This window comes from Melanostigma gelatinosum, assembly GCF_949748355.1.
Source record: "Melanostigma gelatinosum genome assembly, chromosome: 22".
NCBI lineage: Eukaryota > Metazoa > Chordata > Actinopteri > Perciformes > Zoarcidae > Melanostigma > Melanostigma gelatinosum.
Genome location: NC_136655.1, coordinates 3,549,363 through 3,569,058, shown reverse-complemented (window position 1 = coordinate 3,569,058; position 19,696 = coordinate 3,549,363). Strand labels below are relative to the sequence as shown.

At 44.0% G+C, this 19,696-nt stretch overlaps 1 protein-coding gene across 1 annotated transcript in view; it reads left to right on the top strand.

Moving 5' to 3' along the window:
• The window catches only part of LOC306796172 (ankyrin repeat and BTB/POZ domain-containing protein 3-A), a gene marked incomplete at both ends in the record, with an annotated part of 103,499 nt that overhangs the window by 82,693 nt on the left and 1,110 nt on the right, over positions 1–19,696 (top strand). Inside the window, 10 exons of the mRNA XM_079294982.1 lie at positions 2,194–2,404; positions 6,788–6,940; positions 8,473–8,638; positions 10,523–10,612; positions 12,577–12,678; positions 13,434–13,527; positions 15,549–15,684; positions 16,678–16,910; positions 18,142–18,320; positions 18,538–18,643. Coding sequence (XP_079151108.1) covers positions 2,194–2,404; positions 6,788–6,940; positions 8,473–8,638; positions 10,523–10,612; positions 12,577–12,678; positions 13,434–13,527; positions 15,549–15,684; positions 16,678–16,910; positions 18,142–18,320; positions 18,538–18,643 — 1,470 coding nt within the window. The remainder of the gene's footprint in view (positions 1–2,193; positions 2,405–6,787; positions 6,941–8,472; positions 8,639–10,522; positions 10,613–12,576; positions 12,679–13,433; positions 13,528–15,548; positions 15,685–16,677; positions 16,911–18,141; positions 18,321–18,537; positions 18,644–19,696) is intronic.

Genomic DNA, 19,696 nt, shown 5'->3' with positions numbered 1-19,696 from the left:
CTACTCCTCTCTCCTCGTGTCGCTTCCTCGCCTCCTCCCCTCGCATCTCAGGAGGAAAGGAATCGAGGACGTGCATACTGAGGATTGAAAAGAGCCGTGCACGTGATGTCATTGGTTTGCACTGAGCACCTTCAGGAGCTGCCTCTGACTCAACGCACCGGGTGACCTTACCTAATCGTGTTTGTCTAATGTGTCACACCTGGAGATGGGAGCCTTTTTCTCGCCACACAGCTTTAATCACTTCATCCTGAAGAAACGAGGCGTGATTTCCCTTGTTTCCTGTGATTTATTGATGTATTTAATTCTTTCCAGATAACCGTCTGTAAGGCTCCCCCGGAGCCGGACAGCAAACTGTGCCGTGCGCATCGTGCTCTGTTTACGTCTGACTGCCTGTGAACCCTGTCAGGGGCCTCCGGTCTGACAGATGGAGAACCTCGGGGCGCACACTCACCGTGTCGTTCTGTCGAAGCGATAAGGTTTCAAGACGAGGCCAACTTTGCTCAGACTATCTTTGGAACAAACAGAATCAGAAGCGCGGATGTGTGCGTTGTGCTGCAGCTCAGAGCTTCAGACTTTCACACATGTCGTTTTATTCACATATACTCATCGTGTATCCAGAAAGAGAACGCGTCAACTCACCATATTCAGGCTGTGGTGGTGTTTTCCGGCCGTGTTTTCCTGTAAGCCTCAACCCAGCAGCGTTCCGATAAGCAGAGTAAATAATTAGATCAAAGGGGGTTATTAGTTCTGTCTGAGAAATCGACCCTGCATGCTCACACTGCAGTATTTTCCTCCCTCAGAGCAATATCGTTATTCTTAAATGCATCGCTAATGACCTCATCGATACAATCCTACATCAGAGAATCATGACTCTCTAAATGGCAGCGCTGAGTATCTGCCTCCTTGGAGTCTCAGACCTTGAAGTTCATACCTCCTCCAGTGTTCAAATCTATTAGAATCGTAAAATTTCCTCTGACTTTCATTCGCTCCCTGCTGCCTACAGGCACGGCAGGAAACGGGTTGATATTAAAAACAATGGACCACATTCATCAAAGAAGATACCAGGAAATGTGCCAGTAAATGTACCAGTAAAAATTTACGTGATGTTCTCAATCCTGAATAAGTCATGATTAAGTACGGCTTCACCATTATACACACACTTGTTTTTGTTTCTTAAGATGACATTGCATTTTTACCCCTTGGTTGAAAACGTAGTATGTGAAAATACTCTTGTTCCTACAATGCGAATCGTGAAGTTCACCTCATTTTGCACAAAGTTTTCCCCACGACTCTCTCGGTCAGGGGTCTCAAACTCCCGGCCCGCGGGCCGAATCGGCCCGCTACGTCATTCTATGTGGCCCGCGAATCCGGTTAATTTTTTTTTTCTTTTTTTTTTTTTTTAAAGTTAGACTTGATAATAAAAATATCCCCATAGTCGAAATTATGAGATAGAAAGTCATAACTATGCTAGAAAGTCAAAATTATGAGATTGAAAGTCAAAATTATGAGATTGAAAGTCAAAATTATGAGATAGAAAGTCAAAATTATGAGATACTTAAACACAGTCATAGAAGCAGCTCTTTGGCTTACTGTACATTTAACATGAAATGTATTGTGAGTACATTGAAGACTGCTTTAAACTGTGAATGCAGAGAGTTATTTAACAATATGTTACGAGTAGTGACATTTACAACCGGCCCTTTGCGGGCGACCGTGATGCTGATGTGGCCCGGAGTGAAGATGAGTTTGAGAGCCCTGCTCTCGGTGATCATGGCAGAAAACTGGGAGAAGAACAGAGAAACGTAAGAGCTGAAGGTAGAATGAGGACAGACTCTCACTTCACCGATTTACTGAGAGAGGCACGATGTGCGTAAGATTTAATTTCAAGCCAGCAATTTCCCACTCGGCGAGGACTGTGTGGGCATATGTCTATGACTAAATGTACGGTGAATCAGAGGGTGTGTGAATGAAGCAGTGCGTGCAGCGAGTACTCCCATGACAAAGCAGTGGTGAAAGAAATGGATCTGTGCTCCGGGAGTAAAGCGTAGGACTTCCTTATGAGTGGATCTTCCCTCAGCATACTACACAGTGGTATTGTTCTTATCTTTAATGCATTTCTATTTCTGACATCTTTTCTTTATTGCATGTTGGAAAAGTCCATGCACCGTGCTCATGTGTAAAAATATTCTCCAGGTGATCTTGTATCCCGGGCCATGCACCACCTCCAGCCCCTGCACATCAAGAACCCCAGCAACGGGACTCCAGTCCACCAGAAGACCACCAACAGCACAGTGCACTGGGAGCCCGAGGCCCTCTACACCCTGTGTTACTTCATGCACTGCCCGCAGATGGAGTGGGAGAACCCCAACGTGGAGCCCTCCAAAGTCATCTTACAGACCGAGAGGTGAGTCGAATACAACCCGGTACATGATGCCGCTAACACACTTTTACTTCAGTCCAAATACAGAAACAGATATAGAATTGTACCAGTTTGAGTCACAAGTTTCATAATTGTATTGTGCAATAGAGGTGGAGACGAGAGCGGTGTCACAATGCAGTTGTTGGCTCCTCCAAAGGACACAACGCCTGAATGGAGGGTTCCACGCCTCCTCCCCAAAAATGAGAAGTTGCACCCACGCGGAGACGATACTATACTGGTGCGTTCAGACGCTTTATTGTTACTCAAAGTCAATGACGTCGAAGTTTATATCCCCAGAAAGTTACCTTCAAACAGCCAAACGTTAAATGTTCTATGATACCCAACTTTAGAACATGAGTGATGATGTTTTACTTCAGCGCTTGACAGACACGTAGCAACGATGTTTCTTTGGAACGCCCTTTGATTTATATCCAGGTTGCTAATGAGAGAAGTCAGCGGCTTTTACAGCTCGTCTGGCGACTGTTATTGACTCCGAGGTTCCTTTTTCATTGGCATAGATTTACCAGATTCACCAGTAACTGTGACCGCCTAAAAACAAACACCTGGTAACTGTGACACGGTCGCGTGAAGGATCACCTAAACTCTTGACAACAACTGAACCACTTTGGCTCAATCTGGGCAAATGTAAAACCTTTCTTGGCTGCTCTTGCAGAAGTCCACATGGCACAAGTCTCGGCGAACACTTAAGTGTCCCAAAGAGCCAAAAAAAAAATAATCCCGCCTTCGTTATTACATTGTGTCAATTAGCTACCTTGCGCAGTACGATATGTGGTGCTTGGCCTCCGCTCGTCGAGCTGTAAATCAAGCAGCGAGATGATTTTATTTTTATCTCTGAGAAATCTGTGTGTAAGCTACAATCCAATCTCCCAAAACGTCCATCACCACTACTCTGGCACACATCACACACTTTAAAAGCTCTCCGTCTTCATAGGTGGGGACATATATCCTTTCAGCCATATTGCCTCTTGTCAGTTTGTCTCACATTCCAGAGCTGGAATAATGTCAACTGGTCTGAAAGGTTGCTGCAGACAATCCTACTTTCTTGCACAAGTGTTTCGCCCCCACAAGCGATCCCGTAAGACGCTGCCGTGGTCTGGGCAGCGCTGACACTTCCCCGGGCGTCAATCACATTGATGGGAACCAGAGGGACTTCACTCGGAGAGACAGATTTTTCCCGACGTCTTTCCTCCACTCTGAGGAGATAAAACTCCATTGTGACGAGCATCAGGAATGTCAGGCGGAGTGACATGTCAGCAGGCTCTCGGATCCCCCGAGAGAAAGATCCTCTATTTAGCATTCTGCTGAAAGGTTGAAGACGAGCAGGAAGGGCCCGAATAACACAGAGACGACGGGAGAATATGATGAAATGACACGAAGTAATCTTTTAGTGTCTGTGTTGTGACGCTTTCGATTATAGAAGGGGGAGTAAATGACTGAAATGACTTTACCTGGAGTTACATCAGAAGAAGAAAATTAGTTTGTCGCTCCAATTTCTCCGAGTTAATAAGAAAGATGAAAAACCTTGAGGAATTTAAAGTAGCAACAGAGCTGCAGTGGATTATGATATATTCAGTATTTTGGCCCAGACGTTTGCTTCCAAGGTGTCATTTTTACACCTCTGGGTGTTGGGTGTCGCTGCAGGCCTGCCGTCTGAATCGATGGACGACATTACCCTCGCTGTTTTCATTCCAGACTGGGCCTCCCTCTCCTGCAAACCCAGAGCGGTAGATATGTCTTACGGGGGAGCACAAGCTCTGAGGAAAGGGAGGAGGTCGGATTTGTCACATTAGTCAGCCAACATGCTGAACAGCAGCTCCCTTTTCTTTTCTTTCTTTTTTTAAAAAAAACCTTCGCCAGAGTTCAAATTCCTGGCACAAAAAAAAAAAGACGAGTCAAACAGAGTGTGTCAATATCGAAACGCTGCTGCCTTTATTAAACATGTGCTTACAGCTAAATGACTACAGAAGGAGGAAGCAGCTGCATACACGGTAAACACAACAGTCCCAAATGGTTTCGCTGACTCGGCTACGTGCTGGTTTGAATCATTTTTGGAGAGATTACGGTTGCCAGAGGGGTCATGAGGGAAGAAAGCGCCACTGGGGCCTTCACTGATGGATTCATAATATAATTGAACTGACTATAATGTGAAATTAACCCAATTGATTTAAGGTTTTAAGGTTTTCTAATGTACATCTGAGACTGTTTGATGGTTTTAAAAGCCTGAAAGGAAACTCCAAACAGTCGTCCAAACAGAATTATTCCTATAGCGCTACTATAATTCATATTTATTGTATAATAAGTACATTTGTTGCGAAAGGTAACTTTAATAGTTCATAAAAAGGCCATATTCATGATGGTTAAGTACAAATGGGGGAAATAATCGTGCTTAGTATCTGCTGAAGCGAGTGAAAGGGATTTTCCTGTCTAACAATGACGTGCTTTAAGTGCCAGGGACCGCAAAAAGACTGTATAAGCCAGATATACCAAGGCTGCTCTTTTTGTCATTCGTCCCCTTTTACAGAGTAGAGAAAGGGCAGTCTTTATGAGGACGATGATTATAATAGAGGAGGATGTACTGAAGGCACACTGCCAGTGGACGGACTCAATGTAGCAATAATTATGGTCTATGAACTCCATCAAGTTCATGAAAACAACATGTTCATCATTTCCGTTTTGTGATAAATTTTAACAAGAAAACAGAAGATGATGAATAGATTTTGTAATAAGTATTTGATAGATAACTATATATACATACATGCACACAAATTGGTCATTTATGATTTTATGTTCCCCCTAAATCTCATCCTGCAGTTGTTCATTGAGTTTTCACAATGTTACAAAAATTCCGCATTAATAATTTCAGCTAACGTGAAATCATGAAGAAAATCAAATATATTTGATAAGACGTGTTTTATGTTATTGTACGAGGAGTATTTGAATAAATGTGTTCAGTCCCGTGCTCCTGCATACAAGGCTGAATGAAGAATGCATTCGCTTTAGCTCAGGGAACCAAGTCCTCTTGGACATGAAGAAATGATTTCTGACGGGTGTTATCTGTGTTAAGACATATGAATAGGACAGCAGAATGATGACCACTTTCACTGTCTGGGTTTTCTTTCTAGTTAGTTTTTCTCTGCGTTGTCTGAGTGCTCCTCCCTTTGTGGTATGAAGTCAGTGTGACTGAATGGATGTCCGAGAACACCGACAACGTACTGAAGCACTTCACTTACAAAGAGAAATGATGAAACAGTCACCTTGCACCTTTTCTCCCAGAGTTATTTATTCTCTTATAAAAACATGAAAGCTTGTCAAATTGTGCGATTAGCGTTGCCCAAGCGTAATATGTCCCAGTTTTGATTGTGGCAGCTCAATAACTGTCCTGTTGCTCTGGAGATACCGCGCTGCTATCTGTTTTTAATCAACCCATGTTAGCTGAGTTAGCTTCGTTGCTAGTTCTCAACAGCAAATTGTTATTTCAGCCGAAAAAATGTACGGTTACAGACAAGAAAAGTTTTAGCATTAGCATAATGTGGCGTGCGAGAATAGAAAGTTTGACAAGCTCAGCAACAAGTAAGGCGTTAGCAAACAATTATTTACAATTTCTGGATAAAATAATGTAAAATCGCCTCATAACACTACATTTGACGCACAGCCATATCAATCTATTAAGAAACAAATAACTGTATTTCCCTTCAATTATTTCTTTCATGTGTTTTTTTTCTTAGAAAAGAAGAAGTTAGAAAGTTGTGCATGTAAAATTTCATACATTTCTCTTTTCTGTAAAACACAGCAGCTCATTCTGCCTGTGAAGTGACGTAAAGAGGTCAAATGTCTGATGAATGACTGACCTGAATTGTGCTGCTGTTGCATTGTGGGGGGAAAAGATAAATAACAGACAGAACAACATAAGCATGTGTGTGTGTTAGACGTTGTGTGATTGGAGAATATATCCACACACACACACACACACACACACACTAGTCCTGGAAATAAATTATGAAACATGAACATGTCAGCCAGGAAGGACTCATTACTGATTTTGATTAAAGAAGGTAATACCAGCGTTTAGGGAGGTTAACTTACTCGATGTACGTAACATAGATAAAATACGAATGTGACAAACATACTTATTTTATTCCAAAAAACGACCTTTACTTCAACAAGTCGTTTTGTTTGAATGTTAACCGCGTGTTTATCGGAGTACCTTGCATGTGGAAAACTGATACCCAGCGTGTTAACAAGTGACGCTAAAGGGTCCTGACTCCTGACCAATCATCCTTATGTGAGGAGTCCAGAGTGAGATGATGCACATTTCATGTGAGCAAAACAAACTTTTGCCCCCTGCAGGCCGTTCCTGGTACTGCCTCCGCTGATGGAGTGGATCCGGGTGGCGGTGGCTCACACTGAGCATCGACGAAGCTTCTCTGTGGACAGCGACGACGTGAGGCAGGCCGCCAGGCTGCTGCTCCCCGGGGTGGACTGTGAACCTCGACAAATAAAGTAAGGATGAGATGCTTGTGACAGAGTTTCACTGCAGCAGGAAAGCTGCTCTTGAGGGAAATCATCTCACTGGTTTCACATAAACCTCAGTGAGTGAAGAAGGAGTGAGTCCTTCTTGCTTCTGGAAGTTTTAATCATCATAAACTTTTGCCCTTAAAACCAGTAACTCAGAAATCTCTCAAGGCATTCAAAGGTCCAGCTTTGTACAAATTCCCCCTTTAATATAGTCCAATAATAGTGTGTACCTATAGCCCCATAAAGCCCTCTGTTGACCTGGAACTCATTTTTTCAATTTATTATTTAATTGTATTACATTTTATTTTATTTTATTTTGGATCCCTATTAGCCACTACCAAGCTTGCAACTACTCTTCCTCCAGTCCCCATCATTAAACATTACATTACAACATATGTAATGTAAACCAACATGTAATTAAATGTCTAAAGTAAAAGGGAATAACAACAAAAAAAGCAAAACAAACAAGCAAACAAAAAAAAATTAACAATAATAAAACTGTGTGTGTGTGTGTGTGTGTGCGTGCGTGCGTGCGTGCGTGTGTGCGTGTGCGTGTGTGTGTGTGTGTGTCGTATGTCATCAGTAAATTGCCACTTCCTGGCACTATTTGAGATCAGTCCGTCCTTTGATCATGACGATAGAAGGGCATGTCGCCATGACATTTGATTTCGTTTTTAGTGTGGTTACCTTTATTTTACAGGATATTCCCCTTGAGATATAAAAGCTACATTTGTGTTTTTTAGTCAAATCTCTTTTCATCTCGCACCACCATCAGATCCACTGCTTTGGTTTGTGACCACACAGCTGCACAACTAACTTCAAAGTGACTTAATGAAGTGTGTTTGTCCCTCTTTTAATGGACAGCAGCAACTAGTCTGCTAGCTTCAAGACTTGGGGATGAATCTTCTCTTTTCTAGTTTCTGTCTCACTGTAGTCTCCCCTGTTTCTCCCCTGTTTCTCCCCTTTTATCTTCCCTCCTTCACAAACACACCCATCACGTAGCCATGCACAGTGTGTGTCAGCACGAACTCGGTCCCGGAGGATACAAGCAAATATAGCTGACAAAGTAATGTCGGCTGTAATTGTCGCGTAACATTTGACAAAACATCATCAATCGGCTCCTCTGCCACCTCGTGGAAACGTCAGCCGTGACAGCGGCTCACAGATTGGATTAAGAGGCTTTACGGGAGACATGAGAGAGTAATAATGAGTCGCAGCAAAAGCCTCACCTGGAGGAAAGCTGCTTTAGGAAAGGAAGAAATTAGAGAACTAGGCGCAAGCAGAGAAAAATGACATGTTGACAAATGCAAAGTGAAAAGACTTTGAATTGAAACAGCCCCAATGCTTGTAATAAACTCGTAAAGTCGCAGTAAATATTATAAATGAAAGGGTTAACGTTGTGAACAGCAGAGTGGCTCTGCTTCTGTTTAGAGATGTTTATCCGCTGATCACAAAATCCATTTCTCAGATAAGCTCCCACTTAATCACAGTAATGGATCTGCTGTGTCCACCTGCAGAGCGGAGGATTGTTTCTGTGCCACCAGGAAGCTGGACGCCGCCTCCACAGAGGCCAAGTTCCTGCAGGACCTGGGCTTCAGGATGCTCAACTGCGGACGGACGGACCTCGTCAAGCAGGCCGTGAACCTGCTGGGGCCCGACGGCATCAACAGCATGAGCGAACAGGTGACGGTACCTTCATAATGACATCGCGCTCCTACCTGTATACGCAGCATTGACGTCACACACCTACACAGAAATAGTTGAACACAATTCATTCCTAACAAGTGTAACCTGGCAGTCCGTCCCAGTTCTCTCATACTGGGCACAAGCTGTTCCTATGAGTCATGCAATGTGCTTGATTCTCATGATTTACAAGAACATGTTGTCTTTGTGTCTGCGTATAAGGATGTTTAGAAGAGTACAAATACAGAATGTGAATATGCACAGATATGGACACACTCTGAGTATTCACTGTAATATTTGTCGCATGAACAAAGACTGACGATTACTCTAAAGTAAATACAACTTGCAGTATGAATCAAAATACAGATCTGAAAACTGATCTTTTTGTTAAATTAAAAGGCTGGTAGTAGCTGTGCATTTATCCAAATACAGAAGAAGAAAGGAATGACTTAATGGTGCATTTGATAGTGCAACACTTTTCCTGGTGTTTAGGTCGATATCTTTCTGCATCCAAGTGTTCATGTCATTCGGGATTTTCTACCTTCTCCAGTCAATGGAAATATTGGTTATTCCTCGCTCTGCTAAGTGGAAGCTAATAGTGCAGTCTGTTTTTTTTCTTGGTCACAAAGTTGTGCCTGGCAAGTCTCCGCTCAGATACTCGATATTCAGGATTTGTACAAAGCAAACTTTTGTTTCTAGCATAAACCTATATTTTAGAAAAAGTTCATTTCATCCACAGCTCCCGGCAGGTTGATTCATACCACATTCATACTTTTCCGTATTTACAGGTACTTAGGAGCACAACAAATGATGTTGACTGACACTTTTCCACCTCACTCCTCACCTAAATAACAAGCTGTTACGGAAGCTCGTCCGGGGTGATAAACGCGCCGCCTGCTTTTCATATAAATATCCTATAGAGCTAAAGAGCACAGCTGTTGGTGAGCTCCTTATAGACCTGCTGACGGTCTCTTGAGGGCTTGGCTGATCGCACTGAAATCCATTTTCCATGGTGCAGTGAAGAAGAGAAATGAATCTTGGCTGTTTGTTCGGCACGATAATGAATCAACATGCTCAACTCCAACAGGCGAGTACACTTCATTAATTAGGTGTTCAATCCTTAAAAACAGAGCACTCCAATTAAGTCTTTTGGTCATGAAAATACAAAAAGCAAACATCCTTCCTCGCTAGAAAACATCTATTTTCTACACCTGCCAGTGTTGCCAGGTGTGACATAATTATCAATCTTCGGGTCTGATAAGCGAAGCCAAAGCTTCATGTGTTAAAGCTGCATTCTCTCTGGTGGCCACCAGGGGGCGACTCCTCTGGTTGTATAGAAGTCTATGAGAAAATGACTCTACTTCTCTCTTGATTTATTACCTCAGTAAACATTGTAAACATGAGTTCATGGTCTCAATCTCTAGTTTCAAGTCTTCTTCAATACAGCATGATGTTCATTTCGTACATTATGGTCCATTTAGAGTCACACAGACCATAAAGCAGGGGATGCTTTAGGGCGGGGCTACAAGGTGATTGACATGTCGCTGCCGATAAAAATGCTTCATACTTCACACATTTCATAGTATTTGTGGATGTTAATCGGTAAGGTAGCACGTAAATCCAAATATATGCAGTGTTAACAGTAAAAGTTAAAAGTGCAAGTACATCAATTGGAGTAGTTTAAAGTATTGCAGCATAAAATGGTCAGAGTGGATTCGTAATCACAATTTAGAGGCGCGACGCAACTGTTACAATCCAAAGAGCTGCTGAATAAAGGCTGAATGATTGTGAATGGCTGAATGAGACATAGAGCTCGTCACCTTTCCTCTGTACTAAAGTGCATTGTAGGAACCCTGTAACCTCCTGCCTCCCTCCCTCCCACAGGGAATGACCCCTCTCATGTACGCCTGCGTGCGCGGTGACGAGGCCATGGTTCAGATGCTGCTCGACGCCGGAGCCGACATCAACAGCGAGGTCAGTGTTCACCAGACACCGACAAAATGTCACGTTAAATCCACACTTTTGTCGTTGTTCTTTTGTCCAAAATGTTCATTTACATTTGTTGTGTGGAAACGATGAACCCACTTTGTGTTGCTCCCCCCCCCCCCCCCCTGTCCTCATCGTCTCACCTGTCTGTCGGCATGCTCTCTGTTCTCCTGGCAGCTTATTACATGAAGTGCACTGATGAGCAACAAAGGACGATCATGTGCACAGTAACAGTGACATAGAATAATAATCCACCGATGCTCCCTCAGCGCAGACGGTTACTTCATGACATTTTACATGACATGAGAGTTATTGTAGACTTCCAGCAGCAAGTTGCTTTAAACCGCATCACTGTTGCACAAGTGTGTGCACTTAGTGTAATCTGCTACCATAGACTGTACACCAAGCACGAACTTCATTGCACTTGTGTTTAACTGAGAACAATGAAAGCAAACGGTGGAACTTTAATATTGTAAATCTCATTTTGTCTCCGCTGTGTGTCCTGTGTGTGTGTGTGTGTGTGTGTGTGTGTGTGTGTGTGTGTGTGTGTGTGTGTGTGTGTGTGTGTGTGTGTGTGTGTGTGTGTGTGTGTGTTAGTAGCTGCTTTAATCGTAGTCAAGAGTAGAAATGTTTCACGGACTCTCCTCCACCATCGTGACCCCGTTGTGGTTGTTGTGATTGCTCCATCGGTCGAGTGTCTGTGTTCACTGCGTTGACTCTGAATGTGTAAATCATCGATGAGTCCACTGTGACGTGTTTTAATCAGTTCACCCAAATTACAAAGAAACCTATTTTCCCATGTTTTTCTAATGGAGTCTGTTCACGCGGATCCTTTTATGTGCCAGTGTCACAGTGTCTCTACAAGCTGTCATAAGAAGTGGACAACGTTCTACTTTGAACTCTTTAAAAGAAGAGAATGGACTGCATCTGGTCGCATTGTGCAGAAGGCTGTTTCTGGCTTTTCTGAGATTTGTTCTGAAGTTTCTGGTCAATAAGTCATTTCGCATGAAAAACACATAAAAGAATAACTAATGTTTGTCAACTAAGGCCAAAACGACTGATTCACTGACGATTCGACTGAGAGGGGGCAGCCCTACGAGGTAGTATGTCCCAGTTGAATGCACACTGCATTCAACAGTACGTACTTTGTAAAATAGTTCTGGTGTAAACTGGCCTGAGTGAAGTCTGTGGGATATGAAACGCTACTTTAAAGGAATTTCCAATCACCTCCACTGAAATCTCAAAAGCTCAACGTATAAAACTACCTGCAGGGCAAGTACATGAGAACAGACAACTTCTTGATTGTAATTTGGGTGAGCCGTTAAGTAAAACGATGTTGCTGAACTGCCTTATATTATGAACTAGTTAATAATTCATGAGTGTGAACACCAACAGTCCCACTGTTGTTAAGCATCAGCGCTCAACTGAAACGTGACATTACATTAAACGTCTGTCGTAAAGACGGTCCTCCTCCAGGCGACATTTAGGAATCATTTCTGTAATTTCCTCTGTGATGCAGCCACTTTATTAGAGATCCCGGAACGACATCATCATTTCACTCTGACGCCGGCGAGTCATTAGCAACCGCCTCGACTGCGTTTGTGGTCTTTGCCAATGCGGTGTACGTTCTCTCCGGTTTCACTCCGCTTTGAAGTGAAACGCCGCCGAAGAGTTGGAGCGAGGCAGGTAGCGCAGAGCGCCGTGCCCGGGCGGACACGCGCTCCAAAGGCTGAGGATTGAACACCACGAATAGAAGTCAAGCTGCTCAGCATTTTCTGTGAAACTCAAAGAGGAAAATCTCCTTCTGCCATCCCGCCCTCCCTTTGCTTACACTTCTCCTCCTGCATACTGCTTCTCCCCCACCCCCCCCCCACCTTCATCTCCCCGCCCTGAGCTGTGAATGTTAATGGCTGTATATCTCTCTCCCTGAACCTTCACCTATGACTTCCCAGGTGCCAAGCACAGTAAACAAGCACCCCTCAGTTTACCCTGAAACGCGCCATGGGACGCCACTCACTTTCGCCGTGTTACACGGACACGTGCCTGTCGTGCAGGTAGTGACGTTTCTGACCTGTAACCATTAACCTGTGGCCCTTGCCCCCTGACCTTTGCACCAAAATGAGGATATAATGATGATAATAATGCCATATGTCGTTTTAATTGCTCCTCCTTAATCTTATATGTGCAGTAATTATTTGGAGAGGAGTTGGTCAAGGAGAACTCTGTTTTTAATAATACATAAGAGATGTGTAGATGAGTGATCTAGCCTCCTGGTTTCCTCCACAACTTAAGGATTTGTCCGACAGCAGCAGGGAGGCGAACTACACAGAGCTCAGCCAGCCTGATACACTGCTGCAGGGATGCCACATTTCAGTGTTTTGTTCATCATCTAATATATAATGAATTCTGTTGCGGTAGTTATTGTATGAGCTGACACCGGCTGAAAGCCTGATGAACAGCGTCACCCTCAGGATTTTTCTAAATTATTCATCTGCACTGCCGCAATCAGAGGGTTTTTTTTGGGATGGGGGATGGGGATGGGGGGGGGGGGGGGGTATAGAAAAAGAAGACATTTCCCAGCTCAGGCAAGTCGTCAGCAACAACTAGAAGATAATGAGGAAGTGTGTGAGCGAGGATCTCTCACTGAGGGGGTTCAGGTTTCCAACAGTTGAGGCTTCCCCTGTTGCCAAACCTGAGTGTAACACACCGTCTCCCCCTCGCCTGTTTACTTCCTCCCTACTCCCCCCCCCCCCGGTTTGTTTTCCCCCTCCCTCCCTCCCTTTTCCACCTCCCTCCATCTCCGCCACAGTTGCTGCTGGATAACAGAGCGAACGTGGAGGGCGCCCTGCAGGATGGGGCGGAGAACTACACGGAGACCCCGCTTCAGCTGGCCTCTGCTGCAGGTAATCACACACACAAGCAGCAGATATGTGAGTCCAGATGTTCATATTTCACTCCTATAAAGGACATTAGTCATGACGAGCTTCATTTTAAGCTCACCAGAAAGCACTCTGCTTTTAATCGAATTAATTCATCACTTTTAATTGCTCTCTGAGATCGGAGAATGCACTATATTTTAAATGCTGCTCATGATTGTGTTGTTGCCGTGTAGTCGTGCAGCCACATATAAAAGAACCTGCAGCATGTCCTTTTATTCAGTCAAAACAGACTTTAAACTGACTGGACTCATCTGTCAAAGCAGAACTGAATGTGCATTTCAAGGAATAGTTTGACATTTGGGGAGGAACATTTGCTTTTTTCCCCCGAGAGTTCGAAGAGAAGATTCATGCCACTCTTTGTGTGCTCGGGTAGACGGCCATATCCTTATAAGGTCATCCTGGGAGCGCTTCCATCGACCTCTGTATGGGACGTTGTTGTCTTCACTCCCTGGACTTACTCCTCCGACCTGTCCCCAAAGCCGGGGCTGCAACGTTGCTAGATGTCATGCTGGCTGTGTTGGCCAGGACGCTCTTGAAAAATAGATCTTCAATAAATATTTAATAATGGTTAAATACATTTTAAAAATGAAGCTAAAAGCCAGCAGCTGGTTAGCTTAGCTTAGCATAAAGACTGGAAGCGGGGGAAACATAAAACACTTTTTAAACAATGTAGTGCTTAATGCAGCCAGTGGAAACTCTAGTCTCACACTTAATAAAGCCTTGTAATACTGCAAATTGTTGATTTTACCTCATTTTTTGTATTGTTTAAGGATAGAAGATGTGTATTAATGAGCTTTAGAGGGGCTGGCAGGCATAGTTTGATATCTTTGGACAGAGCCGGGCTAAATGTCTTGACCTATTTTCAGTCGTTATGCTAAGCTAAGCTAACTGGCTGCTACTTCCAGGCACATGTCTTAACTTACAGACATGAGAGCGGTATCAACTGTTTGAATACATCACATATTTGCCGAATGATTGACTTCGTGTTAACTGTGGAAATATCCACGCTGCTTCTTTTTAATTAACCGCAGTAACATCGCGTAACATGCAGCAGCGAATCTTCACGTTACCAAGAGTGAACTCGAGGAAGGTGTCGGCAGCCGCGTCGCCGAGTGATTTAAAACACACAGCCACGGATAATGAATGCTATTAACATCCACAATAAATCATGCAGATTAAATAAAGACTACAATCCCACAGCAAATGTAGTTCCTGAATAGCAATGAGAGAATAAGTGTATGCAGGTTCAGGCTCCTGAGTGTTTTATTGTACTGTTATTGTGCTGTCGGTGAATGTGAAAAGGTATTTTGATGCTTTGTGTTTTGTTGTTGTGCACTTTAACATTAGTGCTGGTATTCAGATCCGTTACTTATATAAGAATCCACGCTGTAGAAATACTCCGTTACCTTTTTTACACAACAACAAGCTAAGTTTGTATCGTTCTTTACTTGTTGAATCACAACTTTACAACACATACAGATCAATACGCACCTTGTAGTGTATGCACTTAAACATAAAGTAGTCCCTCATTATAATGTAGGCTATATGGGACACATATCATTTATTTCTTTATTTAAAAAAGTAACTATTAATGACAAATAAATGTATGAAGCAGCATCAAATGTAAATATTCAAGTAAAAATTGTACAATACTAGTCAATGTATTTAGTTACATTTCACCGCTGGTGAATTCTTAATTAGCAAAGTAGCTATCAGATGAATATATATATATATAGTATATATAGTAGATATATATTTCACTCTGACGTGGTTGAGTAGAAGTATAAAGTAACATGGGAGTACTTAAAGTTCCTGCAAAGAACTTGTAACTGTTTAACTTTTAAAATGGCTCTTTAAGTACAATACTTTCATTAATTCGTGACATTCCACCACTCGTCAATATAGATGGTTGCAAAGCATGAGATGTAAGCTGTAGTTCAGTGCATTCGCCCTCTAAACATGTGCTTCGCGTGTCACCTGGTCAGGTAACTTTGAGCTGGTGAGTTTGCTGCTGGAGAGAGGGGCCGACCCCATGATCGGGACCATGTGTCGCAACGGCATCTCCTCTGCCCCGCTGGGAGACATGAACTCATTCAGCCTGGCAGCAGCACACGGCCACAGGTAATACAGGCAAGCACACACACACACACACACAGGGACACACAGGTGCCAGTCAGCAGAGATATATCCATTGCCACAGTATTGATCCGTTGACACACTGGGCCCTGGTCTACCTGCCTCTCACGGAATCCTGCAGCATGCGAGAGGCAGGTATCTCCCCGTCAGACAGCAGGCGACGATAAGCTGCTGCAGTCGATTCAGCGGCACTTATGGCTCCAGTTTGACATCATTTCCCCGCAGCTGAGTAAGCTAAAGCCCGTCAACAGCCGGAGCAGAGGGAGCTGTCAGGAAGTGGAGTGGAAAGCCAACAACACAATGCAGCATCATTAAGACAATCAATTATAGATGATGATGCTGCAGCGAGTCGTGCAGCGAGAGGAAATCTGAATGCTCCCAATCTTGGATCGTGCACCTTTAAGCACTGCTGTTTGAAACAATGCTGCGCTTCCAACTATGTGCCGACTGTTTTTGGGAAACCCTTGCCTGGTTCCCCATGAATGAATACCCCACGTGCAAAAAGCCAGGTCCTTAAAGAAGTAGCTTTCACAACAGGGTGTAAAGGAACTGATCTGCGCACCTTTTGTGATGAGCTGAAATGTGACTGTGAGACCTCACGAATGATCTTGTAGCTGAATCTGCCGACTCGAACAAATGTTATTTTTTCCACCGTCTGCTGAAGGTAATCAGCTTCAGCTTCATGTGTTTTGACTCTACGGAGCGATTGTGCTTGATGATGAGTCCATGAGGATATTTTGAGTGCCGTCAGAGCTCGAGAGCTGGATGGGCTTCATGTGGAGTTAACACAGGACGTGTGAGCTTAAATTAGAAGCGTTTTCCAGTCTGTGACCTCAGGCCATGCTCGGTGTTTTGCAGTTTTCTCATCCTCTCCCCGCAGCTTTCCCTGACCATGAAACAATCTGTCACTGTGTCTTATCCCACTCTGCGTTCCTTTAATCTCTGTTTGGGTTTTGTTCCCTACCTCTTCCACTCCAGGAACGTGTTTCGGAAGCTCATGTCCCAGTCGGAGCAGGAAAAGGGGGACGTGCTGTCCCTGGAGGAGATCCTGGCCGAGAGTACGGATCCCGGGGAGAAGAGTTTGGCGCCGCAGGCCAACGGCGGAGGGACGCTGCGAACAGGAAAGGCCAAACTGAGGGCCCTGAGAGAGGCCATGTACCATAGTGCAGAGCACGGCCATGTGGACATCACCATAGACATCCGCAGCTTAGGTCAGATTTACTAATACATGCTTCACTGGCACACGTGCATCGCTCTCTGGTGCTTCCAGCTGTCCTGGAGATGTGCTCATGCTGTGTGCCTGTCCTGTGCTGTCCTGTACACACTCTCCGCAATCACCGCCACTCATCCAACCATGAAACATGCCGATAACGTGCCGGGTGCAGTGGTCACTCTGTACAAGATCATCAGCTTTCACCTCAACATTGTGAACCTTTATTTGGGCGAATGTAGCATTTGATCAGGATTCTATTGGGATTAATTGACTGACAAAACTATCTCACCACAAGTGCCATTTAGTAGTTGTAGTTAAGACTACCGAAACCGAGACCAAGTCATGACCAAGACCAGAGTGTATCTAGACCATGACAAGACCAGAGTGTATCTAGACCATGACAAGACCAGGACTTTTAGGGATGGAGACCAAGACCAGACCAGTGCGACACTGCATGACACTCTTCTTTTTTCTATTTTCTATTTTCATCAGCCAAATACAAGAAACAGACAACTCGTCTTCCTGCTCGTGTGTAGAACGTGTGAATGTATGAATGTCTGTAATGAATATATCAGCGTCCGTGTCTCCACTGAAGTACGGTCGAAGCTCGACTGTGTCCCCCTGCTGCCGGGCTGCGTGCTGACCGGCTTCTGGCTGCAGCCTCTAGATGGTATTTGTGATGAGATTGTTTTGTGAACTCCGGTTTCCAAGATCAAGAATGAACTTTCAATCAGAGAAAATAGAGAGAAATGCCCATCACAAGCTCCCAGAGCCCGAGGGGACATCTTTAAATAGCTTGTGTTGTCCGACCAAGAACCCAAAACTCAAAAATAACAAATGTATGCCGCTATGAAGCATAAAAAAGCAGCAAATACTCAAATTTGAAAAGCTGGAATCAGCAACTTTTGCTTGATGAAAGATTAATCTCTCACAGAAATTGATGAACTTTCGACTCCATTAATCAAGTACTCATCTCAGCAGAGCTGCTGATACACAAAGCCTCCACTGTCATGTCATTATTCACGTTAATCTCACACACACGTCATCCGCCGCTCATCCTATTGTTGCAGAACATTACAGCCATTTGTTTTTAACAGGACATTCTTCAATTGTATTCAATCGCGCGTCAACTCGACACAAACGCCACAAAGTGATGGAAACATGGTCGGTTCTGTCGCTCCCACTCAGCTTTGTGTGTACTCACTGTGGGTGTGTGGTGCTGTTCCCAGGCGTTCCCTGGACGCTGCACACCTGGCTCGAGTCCCTGCGCACCTGCTTCATGCAGCACCGCCGGCCGCTGATCCAGGGCCTGCTCAAAGACTTCAGCTGCATCCAGGAGGAGGAGTACACGGAGGAGCTGATCACGCACGGCCTGCCGCTCATGTTCCAGATCCTCCGAACCAGCAAGGTCTTTTCATGTGCATGTAAACAAAGTGCCTGTTAGAGAAACATCAGACAAAGTAAATACTAGCTGGTGTGCTAGGGGCACATTAACGCTCATATTTTGCATATATTTCGTTGCGCTCCACACTATATTAACATGCATTTGCATACGATTTTAGCTCAGAAAACTCTGTGATCTGTTTCAAGTTTCTGTCCTGACTTGTGTTGGTGTCTGTTTGCAGAACGAGGTGATAAGCCAGCAGCTGTCAGTCATTTTCACCCAGTGCTACGGGCCCTTCCCCATCCCCAAGCTGACAGAGATCAAGAAGAAGCAGACCTCGCGCTTAGGTAAGCGAGCCGGTTAAAAACAGGGGCCGCCGCTCGACGCTTTCTTCTGCTTTCTGCATTAAATGAGGCTGAGTGACGAGGCACCGGCAGCAGGGCTTCAGCTAAAGCGGCAAGACGAGAGACTTGAGACTTGTTTTTGGGGGGAATGTGTCTCCAACTTTGTTGAGGTCAGAGATCACAAGACTAGACGAGGTTTTTCATCCGATTTTTAGTTTAGGACGTCTCTGTAGAGGGCTTTGTTCATATGAGTTTATTATAGTTTGTAATGGCAAAAAGAGAAATAGACACTGATCAAAATGTCAGAGATTATTGCTTTATTACAGAACAGATCACAGAGTTATTACCTGTTTAGTTTCAACGTCTTAACATTTGCACAAGAGAAGCAGTCGTTGGATCTCAGACTTCCTAAGATATGAAGTATTAGTTGCTTTTGGCACAAGCTCAGAGTATCCGCAGGTCATGACAAGTCTTTAAAAGCATTCAATTCACTTTCCTAAAACAAGGCCTTTGACGGTGTTTAAATGTCATGGTTATTGTTTCCAAAAGTCCCAAATATTTTGTGGCAGCGATTAGTTACGCAATGTTTTCGGGAGACGCTACGCTTTCATAAAGTCACTTTGAACATTCGTCATGATGTGTTTTGGAAGCATGTCTGCAATGAAACACCAGATCAGACTGATTCATCGCGGCACCGGAACATTTAGCGACTGAGCTGCAGCACCACCAAGTGTTTGACCAACAACATGTTTACTTCTTACTTTCTGGACGGAGACAACGAATGCTTTAAAAAGCTGATTGATTGATTGATTGATTGATTGATTGATTGATTGATTGATTGATCAGGATCTTCAAGGATACACTTAAAGAAACAGCTCAAAGCACCGGCTATAAATCCAACCGCCGGGCTTTTAGAATACTAATGAAATGAGACTTGTTGTATTTTGACAATCCGAATCACCCTCAAAGTAACGACCACCTCAGCGTGGTCTTTTGTTGTTTGCTGTTGTGCATCTGAAGTGTAGGAGACTGGTAATGAGGCATCTTCTGGCTCTT